This window comes from Oncorhynchus nerka, linkage group LG9a (assembly GCF_034236695.1).
Source record: "Oncorhynchus nerka isolate Pitt River linkage group LG9a, Oner_Uvic_2.0, whole genome shotgun sequence".
In the NCBI taxonomy this organism is placed as follows: domain Eukaryota; kingdom Metazoa; phylum Chordata; class Actinopteri; order Salmoniformes; family Salmonidae; genus Oncorhynchus; species Oncorhynchus nerka.
Genome location: NC_088404.1, coordinates 13,415,758 through 13,435,726, shown reverse-complemented (window position 1 = coordinate 13,435,726; position 19,969 = coordinate 13,415,758). Strand labels below are relative to the sequence as shown.

General features: G+C 47.4%; 1 protein-coding gene across 1 annotated transcript in view; it reads right to left on the bottom strand.

The window, feature by feature from the left end:
* LOC115117836 (PDZ domain-containing RING finger protein 4-like) overlaps window positions 1–5,356 on the bottom strand; it is a 46,470-nt gene extending 41,114 nt beyond the window's left edge. Inside the window, exons 1-2 of the mRNA XM_029646340.2 lie at window positions 5,205–5,356; window positions 1,828–1,927 (exon numbers count right to left, since the gene is read on the bottom strand). Of these exons, the coding sequence (XP_029502200.2) occupies window positions 1,828–1,927; window positions 5,205–5,275 (171 nt within the window). The 5' untranslated portion in view covers window positions 5,276–5,356. The remainder of the gene's footprint in view (window positions 1–1,827; window positions 1,928–5,204) is intronic.
* Between the last annotated feature and the right edge of the window lie 14,613 nt (window positions 5,357–19,969).

Below are 19,969 nucleotides of genomic sequence, written 5' to 3'. Positions count from 1 at the left end.
CAAGTTCTCATTTACAATTGTGACCTGGCCAAGATAAAGCAAAGCAGTTCGACAGATACAACGACACAGAGTTACACATGGAGTAAAACAAACATACAGTCAATAATATAGTATAAACAAGTCTATATACAATGAGGTGAGAAGGGAGGTAAAGGCAAAAAAGGCCATGGTGGCAAAGTAAATACAATATAGCAAGTAAAACACTGGAATGGTAGTTTTGCAATGGAAGAATGTGCAAAGTAGAAATAAAAATAATGGGGTGCAAAGGAGCAAAATAAATAAATAAATTAAATACAGTTGGGAAAGACCACCATAGCCCCTGTGCACAAGAACACCAAGGTAACTTGTCTAAATGACTATTGCCCTGTAGCACTCACATCTGTTGCCATGAAATACTTTGAAATACTGGTCATCGCTCACATTAACAAACTCATCCCAGACACCCTGGACCCATTCCAATTTGCCTACCGCCCCAACATATCTCAGATGACACAATCGTTATTGCACTCCACACTGCCTTAGATGAACATCTATGTGAGAATGCTGTTCATTAACTACAGCTAAGCATTCAACACCATAGTGCCCTCCAAGCTCATCACTAAGCTCAGGACCCTGGAACTGAACACTTCCTTCTGTAACTGGATCCTAGACTTCCTGATGGGCCACCATGCTGACCCTCAACACGGGGGCCCCTCAGGGGTGAGTGCTTACTCCCCTTCTGGTGCCAGGACAACAACCTATCCCTCGACATCAGCAAGACAAAGGAGCTGATCGTGGATGACAGGAAACGGAGGGCCGAGCACGCCCCCATCCACATCAACAGGGCTGTAGAGAAGCGGGTGGAGAGCTTCAAGTTCCTCTGTGTCCAAATCACTAAGGAATTAACCTGGTCGACACACCAACAAAGTCGTGATAAAGGCATGACAAAGCCTCTTCTTGCTCAGGAGGCTGGAAATATTTAGCATGGGCCCTCAGTTCCTCAAAAGGTCTACAGCTGCACCATTGAAAGCATCCTGACTGGCTGCATCAGTCCTTGGGATGGCAACTGCTCGGCATCTGACCGCAAGGCGCTACAGAGGGTAGTGCGTACGGCCCATTATATCACTGGCACCGAGATTCCTGCCATCCAGATACCAGAAGGTGTCAGAGGGAGGCCCTACAAATTGTCAAAGACTACAGTCCCCAAGTCATAGACTGTTCACTCTACTACCGCACGGCAAGCAGTAACGATGCACCAAGTCTGGAACCAGCAGGACCCTGAACAGATTCTACCCCCAAGCCAAAAGATAGCTAAATAGTTAGTTAAATAATAACCAAATAGCTACCAGGACTATCTGCATTGACCCTTTTTGCACTAACTGTACCTAGTCACTTCACCTATATGTACATCCTATATATACCTCAATTACCTAGTATCAACGCATATGGACTCAGTACTGGGACCTGTGTATATAGCTAAGTTATCGTTACTCATTGTGTATTTATTTTTTCCTTGTGTATGCTTTTTCTATTCATTTTTCCATTTTTCTCTCTACAATGTTGGGAAGAATTTCACTGTTAGTTTAAACCTGTTGTTTACGAAGCATGTGACAAATACAATTTGATTTATAAAGGTCCTGTGGATATCCTGAGCTGTCTGTGGTTTGGATATAATGTGACCTATAATCTATTTGTTACCACATCCCCCCAGGGACAGGCCTGTGGAGTCAATTATAACTAAACAATCTTTATTGGTTAAGCCCCATTATGAGATATAGTGTGTCTGTGTGTGTGTTTGTCAAACGTTATTAACAACCTTGCCGGCAGGGAGGCATAATCAAGTCTTACCTCGTACTCAAACTCCTCTGTCCTCTGTTGGTCTGGGAGGGTGGAGAGGTAGTCTGTCCCCTCATAGAACTCCTGTTCCATAGTGTGGAGAGAGTGACAACTGTCAGGAGAGATGGGAAAAGGCAGAGGGAAAGGGAGATGAGAGAAGGAGAGGGAAGTAGAAAGAGTGACAGAGAAGGACATTTAGAGGGAGTTTATATTTCACATAATCTCTCTCTTACATACACTGACTGTAAGTGACAGACTTCTCTTTGTATTTTCCCTGCATGGGACAGCTACGAGGAGAGGAAGAAAGGATGTGTCAGTGCTGTCTAGGATGATGTTGCATGCTGGGGGATAAAAGCATTTCCTCTCATTAATCACTGCATACCAGGAGAGTTCAATTAAATGACTCCACACATACTTAATCTCTATCTCCCACTATCCCTGTCCTTGAGTAGATTTTGGACAAAGTCCCATGAATTTTACACATTGTCTTCAGAAAGCAAATTTGACAGATCTTTGTTTATGGTTTATGGTGCAATTTCAGCAAAAAAAAAGTGTTGAAACAAATGTCACACATATTATTCTTGGCTTTGCAATATTCACTCCGGCAAACTGTTGAACATATTGAGCAATGTATCTTTATTCCCATCAGAAATTCATAGTATCTGCAAGTATACACTACCACATGTTATTCTGTCCCAAAACAATCTTCTGGTGACAAGATTGGGATGGTAAATGTCAGAATGTTATATCCTCTGGCGCTCCCACAACATTGCAGCACATCGTAACATTGTTGGCCGAGTGTGTGTCTTTGCCTACGTGTCTGTGTGTGAGTGTGAGTGTGTGTGCACGTGTGTGGTGTGTGTGTGTGTGTGTGTGCGTGCGCGCACGTGTGTGGTGTGTGTGTGTGTGTGTGCGTGCGTTGTGTGTGTGTGCGTGCGCGCGCGTGTGTGTGTGTGTGTGTGTGTGTGTGTGTGCGTGTGTGTAACACAATTTCACAGCTTTACTGCCAAGTTGAAACACGGGGGGGAAACAAACATTTGTTGTGTCTATAAAATCTACCACAACCTTGGTCTGTGCACCTGATCGCAGATGAAGAGGAGTATATTTACTTTTTATTGATCAAATTGATTACATTTAAGAGCCCAGCCCGGGGCTGCAACTGGGCTGTGAATGAATGTTGCACTGTTTCAAGGTTTTAATTATCCCATTCGCTTTAATCACCTTGTAAACCTTCCATGAAACCAAATGGCTATGCCAAACAGCACCAATTATTACAAGCAGGCCGTGTGGGTAGTGGTGATATACTGGTGGAAAGATCTTATATTATGACCTAACAAAGGGTTGGGTCTGGTCAAGTTTAAAAAGGTCTGGTCAGGTTTAAAGGGTCCAGTCAGGTTTAAAGGGTCTGGTCAGGTTTAAAGGGTCTGGTCAGGTTTATAAAGGTCTGGTCCGGTTTAAAGGGTCTGGTCAGGTTTAAAGGGTCTGGTCAAGTTTAAAAAGGTCTGGTCAGGTTTAAAGGGTCTGGTCAGGTTTAAAGGGTCTGATCAGGATTAAAGGGTCTGGTCAGGATTAAAGGGTCTGGTCAGGTTTAAAGGGCCTGGTCAGGTTTAAAGGGCCTGGTCAGGTTTAAAGGGCCTGGTCAGGTTTAAAGGGTCTGGTCAGGTTTAAAGGGTCTGGTCAGGTTTAAAGGGCCTGGTCAGGTTTAAAGGGTCTGGTCAGGTTTAAAGGGTCTGGTCAGGTTTAAAGGGCCTGGTCAGGTTTAAAGGGTCTGGTCAGGTTTAAAGGGTCTGGTCAGGTTTAAAGGGTCTGGTCAGGTTTACTAAGGTCTGGTCAAGTTTAAAGGGTCTGGTCAGGTTTAAAGGGTCTGATCAGGATTAAAGGGTCTGGTCATGATTAAAGGGTCTGGTCAGGTTTAAAGGGTCTGGTCAGGTTTAAAGGGCCTGGTCAGGATTAAAGGGGTTGGGTGTGGGTGACACGTGAAGGTTGGTCATAGCTTAACAATCTCAATTTGACACAGGTTGTTTTTTCTTCTGTGACAGTATTATAACAGACTTACTGTATAAAACAAATCTGATCTCTGAATGAAATGACAAGACTTGGCGCTGAATGTGACTCCAACTCAATACTTGATTTATTTAATGTGACTCCAACTGATATTGGATACTTGATTTATTTAATGTGACTCCAACTGATATTGGATACTTGATTTATTTAATGTAACTCCAACTGATATTGGATACTTGATTTATTTAAATTTTATTTTATTTTACCTTTATTTAACTAGGCAAGTCAGTTAAGAACAAATTCTTATTTTCAATGACGGCCTAGGAACAGTGGGTTATTAACTGCCTGTTCAGGGGCAGAACGACAGATTTGTACCTTGTCAGCTCGGGGGTTTGAACTTGCAACCTTCCGGTTACTAGTCCAACGCTCTAACCACTAGGCTACGCTAACCACATGTGACTCCAACTGATATTGGATACTTGATTTATTTAATGTAACTCCAACTGATATTGGATACTTGATTTATTTAATGAGACTCCAACTGATATTGGATACTTGATTTATTTAATGAGACTCCAACTGATATTGGATACTTGAAGAATCTAAGACAATCATCCATGGGATGTTGCTGGAGTGAATGATCAACTTAATATACCCCTTGTGTAGAGAGAAGCCCCCGGCACAGCTAATCTTTCACTCCGTAGAGGAGAAACCCAGATATTCTCACGCCAGACGTTATCTTCTTCACAGTATGCTTCCCCGTAGAGATTAATACAATATGAACAAAAAAGGAACAGAAAGAGAAAATAATGAACACGTTTTCTTGTGTTGTCTTGGAGGAAACCCCAGTCTAAATTATGAGGGTCTACCTCAAGAATCTCAGATGTTGTACACCTTCATTTATTTGACACACCATAAGAGATGGGTCCTTTTGGCATTGCATTCACGTTTCAAGCCTTGAAATGGTATTGTATTGTGCGCATAAACAATCCAACTCAATCTCAGGTCTTCATAGCTAAAGTATTCAATCAATGTCTTCATATAGCTAAAGCAGTACATTATTTCTCTCCACAATCCAGCGAGAGGGAGTACTGTACTTTGCTGTTCTTTGAGTGGTTTGATTCTGGGTTGGCAAGGCAAATAATGTACTACTTCAGTTTTCAAGGCTTTGGGAAACCTATCCCTGACATCCCAGACAGTGGTGTGTGTTTGAATAACTCAGATCAGAGCCTACTCGTCAGACAACAGGAAGGGACAGATAACAGAGATCAGTTTTGCCTTTCAGATCACAATGAATACAATCACATGGACATGTGGGACCTGATCCTAGATCAGAATTCTTACTTTGAGCGGCTTTTTTAATACGGGCCCAAATCAGATCTTACCTGTCAGACAGCAGGAAAGGGCAGATGTCAGGCACGGGAGGGGTGGTGGCTCGGAGCTTGGCCAGGGCCATGATGTGTTCGAAGGTGATGTCTGTCTGCGTGCAAACGTCCACCACGTGCACTTCCTGAGTGGAGCCAACATGTCCTCCGCGGCCAACAGGGTTCCTCCTGAGCACCTGCACCACAATGGGGTCCTTAGCAGAGCGGATCGCCTCCACTGCCTCGTCATGACTGGCCTTGGAGAGGTCCTTCCCATTCACCTGTAATGTGGAGAGGGGAGAGATTACAGTTATAACTACACTTACTGTAAAGATACAGCTATTGATATAGTGCTTTAATGGACTCCCTACCTAGACTATGTAAGGTCTCGAAACTGAGTTGTTGGAAATTGACGATAATCGTTGGGGGTTCTTTTGGGAGTTGTTGGGAGTTGGGGGTTCTTTTGGGAGTTGTTGGGAGTTCTTTTGGGAGTTGTTGGGAATTGGGGGTTTTGTAAGTATGTTCTGGTCGCACCTGGGTACCCCATGACCACTTCCCGAGTCACCGAAAATGTATGATGTCATGTTCCTAGATATACGATAGATAACCAACTAATATTCCTGTGGTGCTGAGGTGTAGGGTGAAGTTGCCCCAAGACACTGTTCTTGGGTCAGTTTCGCATTTCCCTCACTAGTGGTTAACGTTAGGATTGGGGGAGGGGAAGCTGATCCTAGATATGTCCCTAGGAAAAACTTTACTCCGGAGCGTTGTGGAGACCATTTTTAATATGACTAATAAGCTAATCACCACACCTACAGACATCTGGCTGATTCTTGATAAACTAAAACAATATGATAAACAGACGACATCAGTCAAGAAAACACTTTGTTTAAGTAAAATCCTCGGTTCTACACAGCGATGCAGTTCTACATCACTGACTCTATGCATCATCATAAGAGTCAGACAGTACTGAACACACAGAACAGTTTTCCATCAGAGGGAAAATCATTGCTTCATTTAGTCCATTCATTGGACTGGAAAAAGTAACAGTGGGTTTGAAATACCTCAGAGAATGTGCTTGGTATAATGCTGAAAACAGAGATTGTAATTTAGATAGTCTCTCAGAAAAAGGTAAACGCAGCACAATTCTCTTGCAGTTGTATTCAAATTACAGCTTTCAGTTTTTAGTGTTTTGCTTGCGGTGCACAACTGTTCATGGAATAAGTTGGAATGAAATGATGAAGTGGAAAAGTACAAAGTAGAAACCTTATTATCTTTGCATTGAAAGTCAGTAGAAAACACAAGAACACCCACCAGGCTCGCTACTATTGGTTTATCTTGATAGTGTATGGTTTATCTTGATAGTGTATGGTTTATCATGATAATGTATGGTTTATCTTGATAGTGTAGGTATGGTTTATCTTGATAGTGTATGAATGGTTTATCATGATAGTGTATGTATGGTTTATCATGATAGTGTATGGTTTATCTTGATAATGTATGGTTTATCTTGATAGTTTAGGTATTGTTTATATTGATTGTGTATGGTTTATCTTGATAATGTATGGTTCATCTTGATAGTGTACGTATGTATGGTTTATCTTGATAGTGTACGTATGTATGGTTTATCTTGATAATGTATGGTTCATCTTGATAGTGTACGTATGTATGGTTCATCTTGATAGTGTACGTATGTATGGTTTATCTTGATAGTGTATGGTTTATCTTGATAGTGTATGAATGGTTTATCTTGATAATGTAGGTTTATCTTGATAGTGTATGTATAGTTTATCTTGATAATGTAGGTTTATCTTGATAGTGTATGAATGGTTTATCTTGATAGTGTATGAATGGTTTATCTTGATAGTTTAGGTATGGTTTATCTTGATAGTGTATGAATGGTTAATCTTGATAGTGTATGAATGGTTTATCTTGATAATGTAGGTTTATCTTGATAGTGTATGGTTTATCTTGATAGTGTATGAATGGTTTATCTTGATAATGTAGTGTTTATCTTGATAGTGTATGAATGGTTTATCTTGATAGTGTATGGTTTATCTTGATAATGTATGTATGCCACTTCAATAGCAGACACTTTTATCAAAAGTGACTACAACCGCTGCGGATAATTAAACTCACAACATTTGCATTATAAAGCGTCATCATGCTCTTACCATCTGAGCCCCACAGTACATAATGCTCTTACCAACTGAGCCCCACAGCACCACAGTACATCATGCTCCAACCAACTGAGCCCCACAGTACATCATGCTCTTACCAACTGAGCCCCACAGAACCACAGTACAACATGCTTTTACCAACTGAGCCCCACAGAATCACAGTACATCATGCTCTTACCATCTGAGCCCCACAGTACATAATGCTCTTACCAACTGAGCCCCACAGCACCACAGTACATCATGCTCCAACCAACTGAGCCCCACAGTACATCATGCTCTTACCAACTGAGCCCCACAGAACCACAGTACAACATGCTCTTACCAACTGAGCCCCACAGAACCACAGTACATCATGCTCTTACCATCTGAGCCCCACAGTACATAATGCTCTTACCAACTGAGCCCCACAGCACCACAGTACATCATGCTCCAACCAACTGAGCCCCACAGTACATCATGCTCTTACCAACTGAGCCCCACAGAACCACAGTACAACATGCTCTTACCAACTGAGCCCCACAGAACCACAGTACATCATGCTCTTACCAACTGAGCCCCACAGAACCACAGTACAACATGCTCTTACCAACTGAGCCCCACAGCACCACAGTACATCATGCTCTTACCAACTGAGCCCCACAGCACCACAGTACATCATGCTCCAACCAACTGAGCCCCACAGTACATCATGCTCTTACCAACTGAGCCCCACAGAACCACAGTACAACATGCTCTTACCAACTGAGCCCCACAGAACCACAGTACATCATGCTCTTACCAACTGAGCCCCACAGAACCACAGTACAACATGCTCTTACCAACTGAGCCCCACAGCACCACAGTACATCATGCTCTTACCAACTGAGCCCCACAGTACATCATGCTCTTACCAACTGAGCCCCACAGAACCACAGTACATCATGCTCTTACCAACTGAGCCCCACAGCACCACAGTACATCATGCTCTTACCAACTGAGCCCCACAGAACCACAGTACATCATGCTCTTACCAACTGAGCCCCACAGAACCACAGTACATCATGCTCTTACCAACTGAGCCCCACAGCACCACAGTACATCATGCACCAACCAACTGTGCCCCACAGTACATCATGCTCCTACCATCTGAGCCCCACAGCACCACAATACATAATGCTCTTACCAACTGAGCCCCACAGTACATCATGCTCTTACCAACTGAGCCCCACAGTACATCATGCTCCAACCAACTGAGCCCCACAGAACCACAGTACATCATGCTCTTACCAACTGAGCCCCACAGTACATCATGCTCCAACCAACTGAGCCCCACAGCACCACAGTACATCATGCTCCAACCAACTGAGCCCCACAGCACCACAGTACATCATGCTCCAACCAACTGAGACCCACAGTACATCATGCTCTTACCAACTGAGCCCCACAGAACCACAGTACAACATGCTCTTACCAACTGAGCCCCACAGTACATCATGCTCCAACCAACTGAGCCCCACAGTACATCATGCTCTTACCAACTGAGCCCCACAGAACCACAGTACATCATGCTCTTACCAACTGAGCCCCACAGCCCCACAGTACATCATGCTCTTACCAACTGAGCCCCACAGAACCACAGTACATCATGCTCTTACCAACTGAGCCCCACAGCACCACAGTACATCATGCTCTTACCAACTGAGCCCCACAGTACATCATGCTCTTACCAACTGATCCCCACAGAACCACAGTACATCATGCTCTTACCAACTGAGCCCCACAGTACATCATGCTCCAACCAACTGAGCCCCACAGCACCACAGTACATCATGCTCCAACCAACTGAGCCCCACAGCACCACAGTACATCATGCTCCAACCAACTGAGCCCCACAGTACATCATGCTCTTACCAACTGAGCCCCACAGAACCACAGTACAACATGCTCTTACCAACTGAGCCCCACAGAACCACAGTACATCATGCTCTTACCAACTGAGCCCCACAGAACCACAGTACAACATGCTCTTACCAACTGAGCCCCACAGCACCACAGTACATCATGCTCTTACCAACTGAGCCCCACAGCACCACAGTACATCATGCTCCAACCAACTGAGCCCCACAGTACATCATGCTCTTACCAACTGAGCCCCACAGAACCACAGTACAACATGCTCTTACCAACTGAGCCCCACAGAACCACAGTACATCATGCTCTTACCAACTGAGCCCCACAGAACCACAGTACAACATGCTCTTACCAACTGAGCCCCACAGCACCACAGTACATCATGCTCTTACCAACTGAGCCCCACAGTACATCATGCTCTTACCAACTGAGCCCCACAGAACCACAGTACATCATGCTCTTACCAACTGAGCCCCACAGCACCACAGTACATCATGCTCTTACCAACTGAGCCCCACAGAACCACAGTACATCATGCTCTTACCAACTGAGCCCCACAGAACCACAGTACATCATGCTCTTACCAACTGAGCCCCACAGCACCACAGTACATCATGCACCAACCAACTGTGCCCCACAGTACATCATGCTCTTACCAACTGAGCCCCACAGAACCACAGTACATCATGCTCCTACCATCTGAGCCCCACAGCACCACAGTACATAATGCTCTTACCAACTGAGCCCCACAGTACATCATGCTCTTACCAACTGAGCCCCACAGAACCACAGTACATCATGCTCTTACCAACTGAGCCCCACAGTACATCATGCTCCAACCAACTGAGCCCCACAGCACCACAGTACATCATGCTCCAACCAACTGAGCCCCACAGTACATCATGCTCTTACCAACTGAGCCCCACAGCACCACAGTACATCATGCTCTTACCAACTGAGCCCCACAGCACCACAGTACATCATGCTCTTACCAACTGAGCCCCACAGTACATCATGCTCTTACCAACTGAGCCCCACAGCACCACAGTACATCATGCTCCAACCAACTGAGCCCCACAGTACATCATGCTCTTACCAACTGATCCCCACAGAACCACAGTACAACATGCTCTTACCAACTGAGCCCCACAGAACCACAGTACATCATGCTCTTACCAACTGAGCCCCACAGAACCACAGTACAACATGCTCTTACCAACTGAGCCCCACAGCACCACAGTACATCATGCTCTTACCAACTGAGCCCCACAGTACATCATGCTCTTACCAACTGAGCCCCACAGAACCACAGTACATCATGCTCTTACCAACTGAGCCCCACAGCACCACAGTACATCATGCTCTTACCAACTGAGCCCCACAGAACCACAGTACATCATGCTCTTACCAACTGAGCCCCACAGAACCACAGTACATCATGCTCTTACCAACTGAGCCCCACAGTACATCATGCTCTTACCAACTGAGCCCCACAGTACATCATGCTCCAACCAACTGAGCCCCACAGAACCACAGTACATCATGCTCTTACCAACTGAGCCCCACAGTACATCATGCTCCAACCAACTGAGCCCCACAGCACCACAGTACATCATGCTCCAACCAACTGAGCCCCACAGTACATCATGCTCTTACCAACTGAGCCCCACAGCACCACAGTACATCATGCTCTTACCAACTGAGCCCCACAGCACCACAGTACATCATGCTCTTACCAACTGAGCCCCACAGTACATCATGCTCTTACCAACTGAGCCCCACAGCACCACAGTACATCATGCTCTGACCAACTGAGCCCCACAGTACATCATGCTCTTACCAACTGAGCCCCACAGCACCACAGTACATCATGCTCTTACCAACTGATCCCCACAGCACCACAGTACATCATGCTCCAACCAACTGAGCCCCACAGTACATCATGCTCCAACCAACTGAGCCCCACAGCACCACAGTACATCATGCTCTGACCAACTGAGCCCCACAGCACCATAGTACATCATGCTCTTACCAACTGAGCCCCACAGCACCACAGTACATCATGCTCTTACCAACTGAGCCCCACAGCACCACAGTACATCATGCTCTAACCAACTGAGCCCTACAGTACATCATGCTCTTACCAACTGATCCCCACAGCACCACAGTACATCATGCTCTTACCAACTGATCCCCACAGCACCACAGTACATCATTCTCTTACCAACTGAGCCCCACAGCACCACAGTACATCATGCTCTTACCAACTGATCCCCACAGCACCACAGTACATCATTCTCTTACCAACTGAGCCCCACAGCACCACAGTACATCATGCTCTTACCAACTGATCCCCACAGCACCACAGTACATCATGCTCTTACCAACTGATCCCCACAGCACCACAGTACATCATGCTCTTACCAACTGATCCCCACAGCACATCATGCTCTGACCAACTGAGCCCCACAGCACCACAGTACATCATGCTCTTACCAACTGAGGCCCACAGCACCACAGTACATCATGCTCTGACCAACTGAGCCCCACAGCACCACAGTACATAATGCTCTTACCAACTGAGCCCCACAGCACCACAGTACATCATGCACTTACCAACTGAGCCCCACAGTACATCGTGCTCTTACCATCTGAGCACCACATTACATCATGCTTTTACCATCTGAGCACCACATTACATCATGCTTTTACCATCTGAGCACCACAGTACATCATGCTTTTACCATCTGAGCACCACAGTACATCATGCTCTTACCATCTGAGCACCACAGTACATCATGCCCTTATCAACTGAGCCCCACAGCACCACAGTCATGCTCTTACCATCTGAGCCCCACAGCACCACAGTCATGCTACTCATCGCTAAGGACAGGTGTATCTGAGGAAGCATCCACATTCCATCCATTACCAGGTCTTCTAATCAAACACACACCTTCTTTCCAGGCACAACATTAGGTGACTAATATAACGTTATGTTTCTCTGGTATCTGGAGTGACCTTCGTGTGAAGTGATGCTGCATTAATCACCTGAGAGACAAACTGTGTCAACACACCGGCAGAGCTCATGTTGAGCAGAACCGCAACTGGAGAAGACCATAGGAGTCTACCTCTCTCCTCATTCTCCTTCCCTCCATCTTGCTTTACATTGCTACAGACCTCAGCATTCTGCTGCAAATCTAGAACTATCTGAATAACTAGGCTAGCCCATTTTGGTCTGAACCAGCTAGCTCACTCACTCACTCACTCACTCACTCACTCACTCACTCACTCACTCACTCACTCACTCACTCACTCACTCACTCACTCACTCACTCACTCACTCACTCACTCACAGGAGGCTAGCTAACTAATCCTGGAACAAAACAGAGGCTCTGTTCTGCCTGCAGAAAGGAAACAAAGGACTGGGACCAGATAAAGATGGCTGCCGATGGTGTATGACAGTCCTGGAAAGATATGATCATATTACCGACCAACACGCTCTCCCTCTGGTCTCTGGTAAAGTCTGTCCTGCCTGGGCTCTTGGCTGCCTCCCAAGTGCTACACTATTCCCTATGAGTACTATTTTTGACCAGGGCCCAGCAGCCGTGGTCAAAAGTAGTGCACTATATAGGGAATAGGGTGCAATTCTGGTCAAAAGTAGTGCACTATATAGGGAATAGAGTGCAATTCTGGTCAAAAGTAGTGCACTATATAGGGAATAGAGTGCCATTCTAGTCAAAAGTAGTGCACTATATAGGGAATAGGGTGCCATTTGGGATGCGGAACTCTGTTTCTAGCCTCCAAGCCCTCCTCGCTGCTTACTATCAGGGGAAACACGTCCACGACACACACACACACACACACTGAAAAACACAGGTACACAGACACACACACACACAGGCATGCACACACACACACACACACACACACACACACACACACACTGAAAAACACAGGTACACAGACACACACACACACAGGCATACACACACACACACACACACACACACATACAAACTGTCTGTTGTAGTTCCTGTGTAAACTCATTGCCCTGGTTAGTGTGGACATATCGATCTTTTCCCTTTCTGACTTTAGCTAGATATTCATACAGCCTCTTGTGATTTAGTCACACAGATTTAATCAAAGTTACACTGTCATAAACTCTACTCTCCAGTGTGCATGCGAAACCCATACTAATTCACAAACACACACTGGTAAACAAGAGCTGTTCTCAACAAATGATTTAGCAGAAGTGTACTGTTAATAATTTCAACTGTAGCTCTAAGAAATTCCACATGTCCACACAACCACTACATGTATTGCGAAAGAGTCAATTTAATTATCAGTATCAGCTGTAGCAACAGACAGACAATGATGATTAAAGTCCTGATGGTCTAGTTATCTGGTCCAGGTTCGTTTGTTCCTAGCAATGATTGTATGATTCCAAGACCATGGCCCTTGGATAGAAAAAGGGATACCGTGGAAGGCAGGGATAGAGGGATGGATACAGGGATAGAGGGATGGATACAGGGATAGAGGGATGGATACAGGGGTAGAGGGATAGATACAGGGATAGAGGGATGGATACAGGGATAGAGGGAGGGATACAGGGATAGAGGGATGGATACAGGGATAGAGGGATGGATACAGGGGTAGAGGGATAGAGGGATGGATACAGGGATAGAGGGATGGATACAGGGATGGAGGGATGGATACAGGGGTAGAGGGATGGATACAGGGATAGAGGGATGGATACAGGGATAGAGGGATGGAGGGATGGATACAGGGATAGAGGGATGGATACAGGGGTAGAGGGATGGATACAGGGATAGAGGGATGGATACAGGGATAGAGGGATGGATACAGGGATAGAGGGATGGATACAGGGGTAGAGGGATAGAGGGATGGATAAAGGGATAGAGGGATGGATACAGGGATAGAGGGATACAGGGATAGAGGGATGGATACAGGGCAAGAGGGATGGATACAGGGATACAGGGATAGAGGGATGGATACAGGGATAGAGGGATGGATACAGGGGTAGAGGGATAGAGGGATGGATAAAGGGATAGAGGGATGGATACAGGGATAGAGGGATACAGGGATAGAGGGATGGATACAGGGATAGAGGGAGGGATACAGGGGTAGAGGGATAGAGGGATGGATACAGGGATAGAGGGATGGATACAGGGATAGAGGGATACAGGGATAGAGGGATGGATACAGGGATAGAGGGATGGATACAGGGGTAGAGGGATAGAGGGATGGATACAGGGATAGAGGGATGGATACAGGGTTAGAGGGATACAGGGATAGAGGGATGGATACAGGGCTAGAGGGAGGGATACAGGGATAGAGGGATGGTGGGATAGAGGGATGGTGGGATAGAGGGATGGAGGGATAGAGGGATGGATACAGAGATAGAGGGATACAGGGATAGAGGGATACAGGGATAGAGGGATACAGGGATAGAGGGATACAGGGATAGAGGGATGGAGGGATAGAGGGATGGAAGGATAGAGGGATACAGGGATAGAGGGATACAGGGTTAGAGGGATACAGGGATAGAGGGATGGAGGGATAGAGGGATACAGGGTTAGAGGGATGGAGGGATAGAGGGATGGTGGGATAGAGGGATGGTGGGATAGAGGATGGTGGGATAGAGGGATGGTGGGATAGAGGGATGGATACAGAGATAAAGGGATGGTGGGATAGAGGGATGGATACAGGGATAGAGGGATGGTGGGATAGAGGGATGGTGGGATAGAGGAATGGATACAGGGATAGAGGGATGGTGGGATAGAGGGATGGATACAGGGATAGAGGGATGGATACAGGGATAGAGGGATGGATACAGGGATAGAGGGATGGATACAGGGATAGACGGATGGATACAGGGATAGAGGGATGGATACAGGGATAGCGGGATGGTGGGATAGAGGGAGGGACGGATACAGGGAGAGGGGTGGTGGGATAGAGGGAGGGATGGATACAGGGATATAGGGATGGTGGGATAGACGGATGGAGGGATGGATACACGGAGAGCGGGATGGATACAGGGATAGAGGGATGGATACAGGGTTAGAGGGATGGTGGGATAGAGGGATGGATACAGGGTTAGAGGGATGGATACAGGGATAGAGGGATGGATACAGGGATAGAGGGATGGAAGGATAGATGGATGGTGGGATAGAGGGATGGATACAGGGATAGAGGGAAGGTGGGATAGAGGGATGGATACAGGGATAGAGGGATGGTGGGATAGAGGGATGGAGGGATAGAGGGATGGATACAGGGATAGAGGGATGGATACAGGGATAGAGGGATGGATACAGGGATAGAGGGATGGATACAGGGATAGAGGGATGGATACAGGGATAGAGGGATGGATACAGGGATAGAGGGATACAGGGATAGAGGGATGGATACAGGGATAGAGGGATGGTGGGATAGAGGGATGGTTGGATAGAGGGATGGAGGAATAGAGGGATGGTGGGATAGAGGGATGGATACAGAGATAGAGGGATACAGGGATAGCGGGTTAGAGGGATACAGGGATAGAGGGATGGAGGGATAGAGGGATACAGGGATAGAGGGATACAGGGACACAGGGTTAGAGGGATACAGGGATAGAGGGATGGAGGGATAGAGGGATGGAGGAATGGATACAGGGATAGAGGGATGGAGGGATAGACGGATACAGGGATAGAGGGATGGAGGGATAGAGGGATACATGGATGGTGGGATGGTGGGATAGAGGGATGGAGGGATAGAGGGATGGATACAGGGATGGAGGGATAGAGGGATACAGGGATAGAGGGATGGAGGGATAGAGGGATACAGGGATACAGGGATGGTGGGATAGAGGGATGGTGGGATAGAGGGATGGATACAGGGATAGAGGGATGGATACAGGGATAGAGGGATGGTGGCATAGAGGGATGGTGGGTTAGATGGATGGTGGGATAGAGGGATGGTGGGATAGAGGGATGGATACAGAGATAGAGGGATGGTGGGATAGAGGGATGGATACAGGGATGGTGGGATAGAGGAATGGATAGAGGGATGGTGGGATAGAGGGATGGATACAGGGATAGAGGGATGGTGGGATAGAGGGATGGTGGGATAGAGGGATACAGGGATAGAGGGATGGAGGGATAGAGGGATACAGGGATAGAGGGATGGTGGGATAGAGGGATGGTGGGATAGAGGGATGGTGGGATAGAGGGATGGATACAGGGTAGGAGGGATGGATACAGGGATAGAGGGATGGTGGCATAGAGGGATGGTGGGATAGATGGATGGTGGGATAGAGGGATGGTGGGATAGAGGGATGGTGGGATAGAGGGATGGTGGGATAGAGGGATGGATACAGAGATAGAGGGATGGTGGGATAGAGGGATGGATACAGGGATAGAGGGATGGTGGGATAGAGGGATGGATACAGGGATAGAGGGATGGTGGGATAGAGGGATGGTGGGATAGAGGGATGGATACAGGGATAGAGGGATGGTGGGATAGAGGGATGGTGGGATAGAGGGATGGATACAGAGATAGAGGGATGGTGGGATAGAGGGATGGATACAGGGATAGAGGGATGGTGGGATAGAGGAATGGATACAGGGATAGAGGGATGGTGGGATAGAGGGATGGTGGGATAGAGGGATGGATACAGGGATAGAGGGATGGTGGGATAGAGGGATGGTGGGATAGAGGGATGGATACAGGGAGGGATAGATACAGGGATAGAGGGATGGATACAGGGATAGAGGGATGGAGGGATAGAGGGATGGATACAGGGATAGAGGGATGGATACAGGGATAGAGGGATGGATACAGGGATAGAGGGATGGATACAGGGATAGCGGGATGGTGGGATAGAGGAGGGATGGATACAGGTAGAGGGGTGGTGGGATAGAGGAGGGATGGATACAGGGATATAGGGATGGTGGGATAGAGGGATGGAGGGATAGAGGGATGGATACAGGGAGAGCGGGATGAATACAGGGATAGAGGGATGGATACAGGGTTAGAGGGATGGTGGGATAGAGGGATGGATACAGGGATAGAGGGATGGATACAGGGATAGAGGGATGGATACAGGGATAGAGGGAAGGTGGGATAGAGGGATGGTGGGATAGAGGGATGGATACAGGGATAGAGGGATGGTGGGATAGAGGGATGGAGGGATAGAGGGATGGATACAGGGATAGAGGGATGGATACAGGGATAGAGGGATGGATACAGGGATATAGGGATGGATACAGGGATAGAGGGATGGATACAGGGGTAGAGGGATAGAGGGATGGATACAGGGATAGAGGGATGGATACAGGGTTAGAGGGATACAGGGATAGAGGGATGGATACAGGGCTAGAGGGAGGGATACAGGGATAGAGGGATGGTGGGATAGAGGGATGGTGGGATAGAGGGATGGAGGGATAGAGGGATGGATACAGAGATAGAGGGATACAGGGATAGAGGGATACAGGGATAGAGGGATACAGGGATAGAGGGATACAGGGATAGAGGGATGGAGGGATAGAGGGATGGAAGGATAGAGGGATACAGGGATAGAGGGATACAGGGTTAGAGGGATACAGGGATAGAGGGATGGAGGGATAGAGGGATACAGGGTTAGAGGGATGGAGGGATAGAGGGATGGTGGGATAGAGGGATGGTGGGATAGAGGGATGGTGGGATAGAGGGATGGTGGGATAGAGGGATGGATACAGAGATAAAGGGATGGTGGGATAGAGGGATGGATACAGGGATAGAGGGATGGTGGGATAGAGGGATGGTGGGATAGAGGAATGGATACAGGGATAGAGGGATGGTGGGATAGAGGGATGGATACAGGGATAGAGGGATGGATACAGGGATAGAGGGATGGATACAGGGATAGAGGGATGGATACAGGGATAGAGGGATGGATACAGGGATAGAGGGATGGATACAGGGATAGAGGGATGGTGGGATAGAGGGAGGGATGGATACAGGGATAGAGGGGTGGTGGGATAGAGGGAGGGATGGATACAGGGATAGAGGGATGGTGGGATGGAGGGATGGAGGGATGGATACAGGGAGAGCGGGATGGATACAGGGATAGAGGGATGGATACAGGGTTAGAGGGATGGTGGGATAGAGGGATGGATACAGGGTTAGAGGGATGGATACAGGGATAGAGGGATGGATACAGGGATAGAGGGATGGAAGGATAGATGGATGGTGGGATAGAGGGATGGATACAGGGATAGAGGGAAGGTGGGATAGAGGGATGGATACAGGGATAGAGGGATGGTGGGATAGAGGGATGGAGGGATAGAGGGATGGATACAGGGATAGAGGGATGGATACAGGGATAGAGGGATGGATACAGGGATAGAGGGATGGATACAGGGATAGAGGGATGGATACAGGGATAGAGGGATGGATACAGGGATAGAGGGATGGTGGGATAGAGGGATGGTTGGATAGAGGGATGGAGGAATAGAGGGATGGTGGGATAGAGGGATGGATACAGAGATAGAGGGATACAGGGATAGCGGGTTAGAGGGATACAGGGATAGAGGGATGGAGGGATAGAGGGATACAGGGATAGAGGGATACAGGGACACAGGGTTAGAGGGATACAGGGATAGAGGGATGGAGGGATAGAGGGATGGAGGAATGGATACAGGGATAGAGGGATGGAGGGATAGACGGATACAGGGATAGAGGGATGGAGGGATAGAGGGATACATGGATGGTGGGATGGTGGGATAGAGGGATGGAGGGATAGAGGGATGGATACAGGGATGGAGGGATAGAGGGATACAGGGATAGAGGGATGGAGGGATAGAGGGATACAGGGATACAGGGATGGTGGGATAGAGGGATGGTGGGATAGAGGGATGGATGCAGGGATAGAGGGATGGATACAGGGATAGAGGGATGGTGGCATAGAGGGATGGTGGGTTAGATGGATGGTGGGATAGAGGGATGGTGGGATAGAGGGATGGATACAGAGATAGAGGGATGGTGGGATAGAGGGATGGATACAGGGATGCTGGGATAGAGGAATGGATAGAGGGATGGTGGGATAGAGGGATGGATACAGGGATAGAGGGATGGTGGGATAGAGGGATGGTGGGATAGAGGGATACAGGGATAGAGGGATGGAGGGATAGAGGGATACAGGGATAGAGGGATGGTGGGATAGAGGGATGGTGGGATAGAGGGATGGTGGGATAGAGGGATGGATACAGGGTGGGAGGGATGGATACAGGGATAGAGGGATGGTGGCATAGAGGGATGGTGGGATAGATGGATGGTGGGATAGAGGGATGGTGGGATAGAGGGATGGTGGGATAGAGGGATGGTGGGATAGAGGGATGGATACAGAGATAGAGGGATGGTGGGATAGAGGGATGGATACAGGGATAGAGGTATGGATACAGGGATAGAGGGATGGTGGGATAGAGGGATGGTGGGATAGAGGGATGGATACAGGGATAGAGGGATGGTGGGATAGAGGGATGGTGGGATAGAGGGATGGATACAGAGATAGAGGGATGGTGGGATAGAGGGATGGATACAGGGATAGAGGGATGGTGGGATAGAGGAATGGATACAGGGATAGAGGGATGGTGGGATAGAGGGATGGTGGGATAGAGGGATGGATACAGGGATAGAGGGATGGTGGGATTGAGGGATGGTGGGATAGAGGGATGGATA